At 35.6% G+C, this 11,017-nt stretch overlaps 2 protein-coding genes across 2 annotated transcripts; both read right to left on the bottom strand.

The window, feature by feature from the left end:
• Nucleotides 1–4,180: 4,180 nt before the first annotated feature.
• Nucleotides 4,181–7,973, bottom strand: LOC116341847 (Werner syndrome ATP-dependent helicase-like). Its single transcript, XM_031769165.1, has 6 exons — nt 7,401–7,973; nt 7,117–7,214; nt 6,671–7,025; nt 6,347–6,605; nt 5,444–6,281; nt 4,181–5,363 (listed from the first exon to the last, which is right to left on the bottom strand). The coding sequence occupies exons 1-6, from the start codon at nt 7,894–7,896 to the stop codon at nt 4,338–4,340; spliced, it is 3,072 nt and encodes a 1,023-aa protein (XP_031625025.1). The 5' UTR covers nt 7,897–7,973; the 3' UTR covers nt 4,181–4,337.
• A 213-nt stretch (nt 7,974–8,186) lies between these two features.
• On the bottom strand, nt 8,187–10,950 carry LOC116341848 (Werner syndrome ATP-dependent helicase-like). Its single transcript, XM_031769166.1, has 5 exons — nt 10,414–10,950; nt 9,900–10,278; nt 9,780–9,783; nt 8,989–9,705; nt 8,187–8,931 (listed from the first exon to the last, which is right to left on the bottom strand). The coding sequence occupies exons 1-5, from the start codon at nt 10,873–10,875 to the stop codon at nt 8,607–8,609; spliced, it is 1,887 nt and encodes a 628-aa protein (XP_031625026.1). The 5' UTR covers nt 10,876–10,950; the 3' UTR covers nt 8,187–8,606.
• Between the last annotated feature and the right edge of the window lie 67 nt (nt 10,951–11,017).

Raw genomic sequence — 11,017 nt, 5'->3', positions numbered from 1 at the left:
GGTTGCACACAAATACATCGTATATTATACAAAATTGCGTCCTGCATACAGACATTTTGATGCTGCAGATATAAAAAAAAGTTTGACTTGGTCCTATAGGACACTATAGTGTTCGACGTCTATTTTCATGTTTGCTGTTGCAGATGCTGTTGTTGGCTGCTATTTCATTTTGGATTTTGTTGCTTTAGTGCAAGCTAATTTGAAACGTGAGCAATTTTATTTGGTCAAAATGTCAACGCAATAAACCGCAAGCACGAAAAATATTACTTTATCGAGAATTCGTAGCGCGCGATTGGTCAATAGTTTCTCTTCATGATGAGTACGGAATTTCTTTTTGTGTGATTTCATTGAAATGCTGACCAATCGATTATGTTACATGGCAATAATAATGATTTTACCTCGGTAAATATTTGTCGGTTTGTGTCATTTATTTGGTTTAGTTTTTTTGTTGGAACTCATCACTATTCGAGACGTTTCATCGATTGCAATAAACGACAACATGTTTTGGCATAATTGTTTCTTCATTTTTGGCTTATTTTTTGGAAATGCTGTTTTTTGCTCTCTCTCTCTCTCTTTTTCGCATCAGTTTTGATGAAGTATTATTTTGTTGAAATTTTTCTACCATCAATGCCTGGAAATTTCAAAGATTTATATGTTCTGTCGAGTGTTTCGATGGTGATATAAAAAAAACGTAAAGAGGATATGGAATGAATGGTAAAAAAATATTTCATCATGGATTTTCCACAGCATGTCCAGCATATTCCATTATTGTAAAATACCCTCCATTTTCTTTGATAGCCGATTGTTACAGAAAAAGTGATTCAATGCATGAACATAGATCTATGGACTTCAAACTCAATCAAATTTGTTTGCACTGAAACTCAACCGATTTTTTTCCTTCTTCCGAGCGTTTTTTCCTAGGTTTTTTCTCTTCTTCCCGTATCGTCATATTTTTCATTGAAAATATATTTCTCATCATTTTCCTTGTAAAGATGCTTTCATTCCGGACTTTATCCTCTCAACATATGCACACGACGTATTTCTGTCACTGGAGCATGTTAAAAGAGAGAAAAAAAGAAAACTTTATGGAGATAAAATAAACAATAATGCTTGCAAGTTGCTACTCTGTTTTCCATTTATGTAATGATTTGTGTGTGTGTGTGTGTCTATGCACTCAGGCAAAAATAGCAGTAACAGCAGTGGCACCATGACTCATATTCTATCAATTTATTGCATACAGTCTCGGTAAAGTCGAAAAATATTGTGTTTGACGTTGATATTGTTGGTTCGATCGCAAGCTGCCATTGTTGACTTTCTCGATTATAATGTGAAAAAACTGATATTGTCGTGCTCAACTCAATGTTCCACTCTACCACCAACCATGAAGCATAATCTCAGATATTTCAAATCAAACTCAAAACTCTGGAGCAAAAAAATAGATGTTTTATAACAACAAAATCAAAGTAATTTTGCCTTTTTTCTGCTTCGCTCTTTTAAAAGCGCACGTCTACCACAGCAAAAAAAAATGTCACCGTAATTATTTTATTTTATGTGGCAAAAGTTTTTCCGCTTATTTTAAAATGAATACAGTTCAATCGAGTGAATTGCCAATGGCAACTCTTGGCACACTCAATGCATCAATTATTGTACAATCCATTCGATTTCATTACACCATTCAACTTTATATTTTAATTATTAATATTGTCATTGTGTTTCCATTTAATTACACATTTATCGGTTCGAATTTTCTTGTAATGAAACCGCTCGCTCTACATGAGTTCAATTCAACGATCCAATTGACTAATTAAATGACCATATCTTTAAATGAATTTACACTTATGAAATTTGGGGAATATGATAAAAAAAATAATATAAAATTACAAGGACGCTCGAACACGTATTGGTGATCACATGTTCGGGCAAAATCGAAATTACTTTATAACATCAATTCTACTTCTTTGTAGCTAATTTTATCGCATGATTTTATTAGCAGTCGAATTTGTGCATGTGCAAGTGTCATTGATGCTTCGTTTGTTAAATGCTATTACAATTTTCATTAAAAATGCATGCATCCAGTAAAGATAGATTGGTTGTCAACGTGACCTCCAGTTATAGTCACAGAGGCGAAAATTTTCTTCTAAATTCCATTAAAACAACAAACTAATAAGTTGATAGTGATGCCATCAAATGGAAACGATTTCAGTGCATAATGTAACCAAACTGCACTACACACACTCAACTCGCGGTATCGAGAACTGGAACAATTTCACACTTTCAAATTGCACTCATTAGCATTATAACGACGCTGAAACTGATTGGAACACCACGCATCGAAACTTCTTCGTTGATGCAATATTGAAGAAAATGTTAAATTGGAAAAATATCAAGTTAGAACAAGTGCATGCTCATTTTGCGTCAACATGTAAATTCAATTATTGAGCACGGAGTTTGTGGAATTGACTATTCGAGGCCAAATTTATGGATGCAAATCACAATTTTATCGGAATTGAAATAGACACTCTTCAACTGATGTCAACATATCTGTTTCAGTGCCCGAGCTGATATACATATCTGGATGACAATATCCAAATATATTTTCTGGTTAACGATGGAAAAATGATATGTAAAAAAACTAATTCTCTGTCTCTTTTAAAAAGTACATTAAACTTTATTACAAGTTCTATATTTTCTTAAATAGATTCCAGGCGGTGAGTGATAATAAACAAGAGATATCCATTTAAAAATATTTATTACCTATTGTGGTGCATTGATTTTGTGGTTTCGGATTTTTATAATTACGAGCAAACTTCGACGACAACATATTAGTAGAGTCAATAAAAAGTGAATATTTTTTATGTAAATATTCTGTGGAGTATAGTCAAGTATTCAATTTAATTTAAAGTGGAACTTTGCGAGTGTGTATTATCTGTGTCGATTCCCTTCTAAAATATCTCCAAAATGCTTTGCAATGCTTTGTGGCAGTAGTGAAATCTCATGTAAAATGAAGAAGAAAGTTTTGAATCCATAATTAAACAAAAACACGTCAGTAAAATTCAATTAGAAAATGGAACGATCTGTTCTCATCGTTGCACAGATTAGTAACAACGCTGGTGCTATGTAAGCAGTCTCTATCTTTTTCGTCCATTTGTTTGCTGATGTTTGAGAACAGTTTCGTGGAGTAAATTAAACGAACTGCACCAAAAGTGAGGCGAAAACAAAGAGAAAACTATCGTACACAAAAAAGTCGAAAAAAATCTCTTCTTTGCTGTCATCAAAATCACAAATCTTTACTATCTATGTAGTTGTTCACGATTATCGCTTGTTTCATTCGAATATGCTTTCGTATATCACCCTTCGACTATGATCTGATAATATAGAAACTTTTTACAACTTTTCTTCCGTTTCTTCTCTGCCATGCCGGTTCTTTGTTAAAGCCATCATTCAACACCGTCTTGATTCGATGGTGGATACACGTTTTTTTGTACTCACTCAACGATGTGATAAACTTGGTCTTCATGTTCATTTTTATTATAGATCTTACATTGTGAATCGATGATGTTGGCCATCGTATTCGGTTTCATTCATCGAAGTTTTCTGCGTCTAATGAAGTCTTAATGGGATTTTATTACATGTATTTATCCAGCCATCAATAAAACATATGTTTAACGCCATTCATTTAATTACACACAACCAGCTAACGTACTCAACAACAATCATTGACGGAAACTGTTCTACTACAAATAGACGTTCATCAAAAGGCAATTCACACACGCACACACACACATTGACACAGACACACAATAATATTTCCATTGTTTTCTTTTCCTCTTCATCGGAAGTAACGATAAGCTCCAGTTCGTCAGTTACCATGGAAGTTTTGGCATTGAGGTTAGAGTCAACGTCACTATTTCAACATATCTATCAATTTTGAAAACCAAACCAAAGTTTTTCATTGGATAGCATTGATTGGCCGACAAATTAAATGCAGATTACAGGTAACTTTGAATTGGTTTACAATTTTTGACCAAAAAGTTTCCAATTCCAAAGCAAATTACAAACGTCAATAGTTGCTTTCCCATAAAAAAAAACGCACTGAAAAAAGCGATTGAAAAGTGATTTCTTGTTTAAATAATCAATGAGTTGTACTAAAATAGAGCTCTTTAACCAGTGAACAATGAACTTGAAGTTGAATGTCCATTTATTATGTGATTCTTAACAAAGTTTACAAAATTGAACGTACGCTCAGTATTTTCTTACATCTAAAAAAAATCAATGATTAATTCCATAAAATTACTTTCAAATAATGAACTTTTCTTCGAATATTTATTTAATCAGTCTCATCCGAAGAACGATGATTTTTTCTGAACTGGATTCGGTTTTGAATTTGTGGTTGTGCTTCGCTTTGAGGTGAGCCACTGTGGCATCACTCGTTTCTTCTGTGGTTCTTGTTCATCGGCTTTTGGCTCATCTGAATCGGAGTCGCTCAAATATTGAATTGCATACGTTGCTGCCGGACGTTTTTTCAATGTTGCTTTTGGTCGTTTGGTACTAGCTGTAGTGGTTGTTGTTTCTGTTTTAGTTTCTGGTATTTTGCTGTGAGCTGAAGGCATTTTTGTTGGTTGTTTTGCTTCAAATTTCTTTATTTCTTGATGTTGATTCACTTTCTGTGACGCATGTAATGGTTTGGCTGCCATAATTTCAGTCGCACTATCGAAACTTGCAATAGCAGCCGCAAAATCGTCTTCGTCTTCTTCCAACAAATCCAAAACCATTGATGATTGGTCATGTTGATTTGATAAATCCAAATCGCTTGGTGTGTGTCCACTTCCACTCGCATTTGATAATGTTTCGTTTTGTGAATTTTGTTGGCTTTGACTTGCCGCAATTGTTTTCGACCCCAAGAGAGTATGACCGTTAACAAGACGATTTTCATCCACATCAAAATATGGAACAGAAATCGATTGTAAAAATTGTCGAACTTTTAAGTAATTTAAAACCAGCATCAGCATTGGTTCGGTGATGTGTGGGTTTGTGGAAAATTTTGCTTTGACCTCACTAACATTATCCAAATTCAAAAAGTCTTCATTGGTCACATTGTCTTTGAGATATCGTAGAATTTCATCGCTTGCTCCAATCAAGGGGGCCAAATGGCCTTTTGTAACTTGGAAACCAGTTCGAATCAAAATTACAATTTCATCAATTAATTCGGGCTCAGTGCGATTTATTTGCTTGCAAATATCGGTGAGCGCATGATTATTCCGGATGAGTTTATGTAAGTGTCGTGTTTCTTGCGGTGACAATTGAGATTGTTTTGTTTTCAATGGATAGGTCTTCAAAAGTTTACTTAAACAAAATTCATTATTCTGAAACGGTAATAACATTACGAAATTATGACAACAAATAGCTGAGAAGCAAACAAAAACCACAGAAAAAAAATACTTGCCATGAATTTAATAATTCCATCAATGAAGAACGATGCAAATTTATCTATTTTCGCAATAGAAAACCCATCGATGACATATGACTTGAATTCCTTGACACTAACTGGTTTCTTTTCGACCATTTGTTGGATGGCAATGTTTGACGCCACCAAATACGGCATACAATCACTGTTTTCAGCCAAAATAGCTCGAATTCCGAGTAGAATTTCCTCCAAATGTTTATCGCTCATTTCCATTTCCATTTGATAGTCATCAATGTCTTTTGTTTCCATTAGACTTTGAATACCTTGCCGAACTTCAGTTGCTGGCTTTGTACTCGTACTTGGTTTCAAATTATTATTTTCAAAAGCTTGTTGCTTCTTTTTTCTAAAGTATTGATACATTTCGGGTTTGGCCACAAGGATCAAGCGGTCTCTGTTTGTTTTGTTTAACCAGGCCAAACCCAGCTGTGAGACAACTTGTATCGGCCGATATGGCAGTGGTAGTTTTTTGATAGTGATGTACTCATTATCCTTCAATTGTTCAACCAAATGTCTCCAATACTCTTTTGACCAAATTTTTCCCACTCCATAGATTTCCTTATCTTTTTGAAATTCCAATGCCTTCTTTTCGCTGGAACCTCTTAGCACTGTAATTGCCATATTCACCTTGCCCGTAATTTTCATCGCTTTCAGTAAACGATAGGCATTTTCAGTGAAATCGTAATTGCCTTCATCGTCGATGCCTTCGTATTTATCACTTAGAGTGACGCGACTCGAACCACTGTCGCAGTTATCACAGCAATTTGATCGTGGCCGGATTTGTGATGTGTTTGAACCAAAGTATTCTAGCAGGTATTTTCTGCAAACATTACATTGAAATTAGAATCGTTGATTGAAATAAAAAAAAAGAGGTAGTTTCCTCACCTTCGACACATTGTTGTATGACAAAAATCTCTCATCTTTTGTCCAATTTCACGCAAGTGTGTTATCACTCTTTCTGATTGATGCTCTTGATTTTCATTCAAAAACCATTCGTGCAGTCCAAAGTCGCCTTTCTCATGGAATGTAATGGCCTTGCTGAGTTGTCCATCTCTGCCTGCTCGTCCGACTTCCTGATAATATGATTCAATGTTCTTGGATGCTCCATAATGGATGACACAGCGTACATCTGGCTTATCAATCCCTAAGAAAGTTAAAAGGCGCATTTTTTTTAGATTGATGCCGAAACATAAATGTATGTGTGTTTACCCATGCCAAACGCCACCGTCGCAACAATCACTTTTAAACGATCTCTTGTAAAATCATCCAAAACACTTCGACGTTTTTTCATTGGTATACCCGCATGGTAGATCTCACAGTCCACACCGCACGAACGTAATGTATTTGCAATCTCTTCGGACTTTTTCTTTGTCAATACATAAACTATGACACTCCCACGAACGTTGGTAACGAACGGCTTCAAATCGTCCCAAACTCTTGTTTTGTTACGAAATGAAAAGTGAATGTTCGGCCGATCAAAACCCATCGACACGTTTTGTGGATTCTTTAATCGCAACGAGGAAATTATATCGTCTCGAACATGTTGCGTTGCTGTTGCGGTTATCTTTTTTAAAAAAAATTGTCAAAAATTAGCACAAATTCAGATTCATTTTCATGTACTGGTGCAATACTAAAATAAAATGAGCTGTAGTTACCGCTAATATGGGAATCGATGGTATTTCTTTGCGAATGCAACCCAATTTTCGATATTCCGGACGAAAGGCATGACCATATGCAGAGATACAGTGACTTTTGGAAAGAATTAAGACGCAATTAGAAATATGCTTGGTTGAGATCTATAGAAAAACGCAATGCTTACCTTTCTATGGTGGTTTGATTTAAATGACGCCGAAAAATAATTCCAAAAAATAAAAAAAAATAATGTTAGAAAATGCCATGACATTTCAGTCTAGTATAACTAAAGAAGAATGTAACTCACCGTCAACAGCAACAAGTGTTAGTTTGCTCTCGAGTTTTTTCATCAATTTGTTTCCACGTTCTCCATTGATATACTCTGGGCTAGCGTAAACCATACGAAAATCTCCGGCTTCAACTTGACATTCAATATTTCGATCGCTTTGTGCTGAACCCAGAAAACAAGCGGATATATTGGCAACGCTCAATGCACTCACTTGGTCCTGCATCAGTGAGATTAACGGTGACACAACTAATGTGATGCCATTTGTATAAACGGAAGGAAATTGAAACAACAGCGATTTCCCGTATCCGGTGGGCATAATCACACAGTTGTCACGCTTGTCTTCGATTATCGAGCGAATAATATCCCACTGTTTTGGTCGAAATTCACTGTGACCGAAATTTGTTTGCAAACATTGTAAGTGTTCTTCACTGGGTTTTGTCGCTTCGAAATGATGGTCAAACTGACTGGCAGCTTCCATCAATAGCGCATCTTCCATATCAAAATCTTCGTCCATCTTTTTCACCGTATTTTTGAATTTCTGTAAAAAAAAATACACAAAAACAGGCTTGAATTATAAAGGAGCCTGTGTTTATAAACCATATACACTGATTTCGCGCGATTTCAATTTGACAGCTGTCATCTCAATAATCTAACTGGAAGCCGAATCCCTATTGGAAAAAAAACAAGCCAAATGGAGGGAAATAAAAGTCTTAAGTTTTCAGACAGTGTTTCTTTTCATATTTAATAATGTAATTTCGATTACATTTTTTTTAATAAATGATTTTATACTAAATAACAATTGGATTTTACAATTAATTTATATTTTTTGGAAGTTTTTCTTTTCTCTTTCTGTTTCATTTCCAAAAATAGTGAGTGAGTTGTAAAGGTTTCGTTTGGAAATCTCGAATTGAGATCAAAAGCCGTTATCAACAAGTAAAACTGACTCTTGATGATGATAATAATAATCGCCAATAAAGAGATTGAGAAACTCTGAACTGCCCTCACTCCAACCATCGTCACTCCAACCATCCTCACTCCAACCTAATGGAGATTTTTCTTTGAAGCTTCGGTTCCATTGTATGTTCGAAATTGGTGTATTTGGTTTTGGCGTAAAAAAACGAAATGTTGCTCCAACCGGTTGCAAATACAAAGGTGTGGAGCGAGCAAGCGTAGCTCGTCCTTCACGGCTTAAAGTTAGGTATTTTTCACCAGGTACAAATTCAATCAAATCCGCCCACATAAATTGATCGATGACAGCATTCCACAACCATGATATGGCTGCAGTTTCCGTAATTTTCCATTGCCTACACCACGCAATAACTGTATGATTTTTTCTGTTGTCGTTTTGATCTTATGTTTTTCCATTTCTTGTATCGCACCAAAAACGTACTTTGCGTCAGTAGTGAAATTGTATTTGTTTGATTCATTAAAGAACGTATACAAGTTCTTCAGTTGCCATGTACTGACACCTTTTGCACAATTGTCACAGCAATCTGGTCGAGGCGTCCATGCACTCGTATCTTCACCGAAGTACTCCAAAATCACTTTTCTGAAAATTGTAAGAAAAGCATTAGATTGGAAAAATATCACCATTTTTTATATTTACCGTCGACATTTCGGCGAGTGTACAAATTCTCGAATATGCAATGCCAAACCACGCAAAAATCTCTTCACAAAATTCGCAAGCTTCTTTTTTTGGTTTTCCTTTTCCAAAAACCAATCATGTAAATTAAAGTCTTCAATACTGAAATACGTAATAACTTTACTGGGAAGACCATCGCGTCCGGCCCGGCCGACCTCTTGATAATATGACTCCAAGTTCTTGGATGCTCCATAATGAATAACTGTACGAATATCTTTTCGATCAATTCCCATTCCAAATGCAGTTGTGGCCACTATAACCCGCAGAGTTCCATTCAAGAATAGTTTCACCAATTCTTTACGTATACGTATTTCCATGCCAGCATGGAAAGACTGACAATTGACTCCATACATTCGAAGAATTTTTGCGATTTCTACTGTTTCGTCTCTTTTTAAAACGTATATAATCATACTGCCGTTGTTTAAACTCACCCATGGACCGATATCTGACCAAACATTTCTTGACTTTTCATAAACGATAAATTCCAAATTCGGTCGATCAAAGCTCGTCACAATTTCAAGTGGATTCTGAAGGCGAAGCGTTGATCGAATATCATGACGAATGCGTGCCGTGGCTGTCGCGGTTAATGCCAAAATTGGTGTATCAGAAATTGTTTCTCGAATGATGTTCAATTTTCTGTAATCAAGACGAAAATCCAAGCCCCACTCACTTACACAATGGCTGTATGCAAAAAATGTGATGAATTAGTATTTTGTTAAAGTTTAAAAATAATAACGATTTTGAATAACAATCACCTCTCTGTTTCAAATTCGATGCAAACAGCAAATTGATCCCGAATAACAATAGAAATATGTTTATTAATATCTCACGCATTAAAGACACAAAAAAATTATTGAAATAAAAAAAAATCTTACCATCCACCGCAATCAATAACAACCGGTTCTTTAGCACATTTAGCATTAGCATTCCTTGATGACCTTGCAAATACTCCGGACTACTGTAGATAATATTGAATTCACCATTTTCAATGCGTGACAGTATATTTGCATCGAGTTGAGCTGTTCCAACTAAGCATGCTTTTATTTGAGCTTCATTCAACGCCATGACCTGGGCTTCCATCAATGCAATCAATGGAGAAATGACAAGTACAATTGCGTTTTTGTATACAGCTGGAAATTGGAAACAGAGCGATTTGCCGTAACCAGTGGACATCACAGCACACACATCGCGCTTCTCATTCATAATCGCATGAATGATTTCCCATTGTTTATCACGGAACTGTGAATGACCAAACTGCAATACATACAAATATTCATGAAAATATTTTGAAAGAAACCGATTATCAGTCCTATTTTACTGCCGGTAGGCTTTGTTTTCACTTTGAAAATTACAATCGTTCCCATTGAATTGAATATGAAATGGGATTACCTTTGATCGTAAACATTCCAAATGCTCCAAAGATGGTTCGCTGCCATCATCATCTTCAAATGCCGCCAATGCCAATTCTGTTTCCAATTCCAATTGAGCCAGATCCATTTGTGGTGCTACTTCGGATATTTCACCATGCTCCGATTCTTGATTATTTGATGTAATTGAGCGATCAATCGCTTCAAACTGTTCATCGGTAATTTGTCCGAAATCGTCATCATCGTGCCAATCTTCCATTTCCTGACTTTTCCGTGTTTTTACACTGACTTCACGGTCGATGGCCGCAAATTGTGTGTTTGTGATTTCAGCGAAAATATTTGTTTGTGACTGACTTGGTGCGAGTCTGCTGATCGTACTTTCTCCCTGGTTTTTATCTTTATCATTATTTGATACTTTTGCAATATCACTATCTAATGCAGCAAATTGCTCATCCGTAAGTTCGTCAAATTCTTCATCATCCATCTTATACGAATGAATAAACGTACAGTAAACAATGAATACCGATATAAACAAAAAAAATATGTTTTGATGTGACAAGTGAAATGCATCGATTGCTTTTATTTTCATTGGAATAAGTTCCAATTCCTGCCACCAGTTGCACAAA

The sequence above is a fragment of the Contarinia nasturtii genome, unplaced genomic scaffold (assembly GCF_009176525.2).
Source record: "Contarinia nasturtii isolate CC-2019 unplaced genomic scaffold, AAFC_CNas_1.1 Cnas_scaffold_810, whole genome shotgun sequence".
In the NCBI taxonomy this organism is placed as follows: Eukaryota; Metazoa; Arthropoda; class Insecta; order Diptera; family Cecidomyiidae; genus Contarinia; species Contarinia nasturtii.
The sequence above is the reverse complement of the archived record's forward strand: the minus strand, read 5'-3'. Positions and strand labels throughout refer to the sequence as shown.

Coding starts and splice junctions, on each gene's coding strand:
- LOC116341848 (XM_031769166.1), bottom strand. CDS start 10,875: ATGGATGATGAAGAATTTGACGAACTTACGGATGAGCAATTTGCTGCA. Junction 10,279..10,413: donor TGGAATGTTTACGATCAAAG/GTAATCCCATTT, acceptor TATGTATTGCAG/TTTGGTCATTCACAGTTCCG. Junction 8,932..8,988: donor CACTCGCCGAAATGTCGACG/GTAAATATAAAA, acceptor TACAATTTTCAG/AAAAGTGATTTTGGAGTACT.
- LOC116341847 (XM_031769165.1), bottom strand. CDS start 7,896: ATGGACGAAGATTTTGATATGGAAGATGCGCTATTGATGGAAGCTGCC. Junction 6,606..6,670: donor GACGGTGGCGTTTGGCATGG/GTAAACACACAT, acceptor TAACTTTCTTAG/GGATTGATAAGCCAGATGTA. Junction 5,364..5,443: donor ATGGAATTATTAAATTCATG/GCAAGTATTTTT, acceptor TTACCGTTTCAG/AATAATGAATTTTGTTTAAG.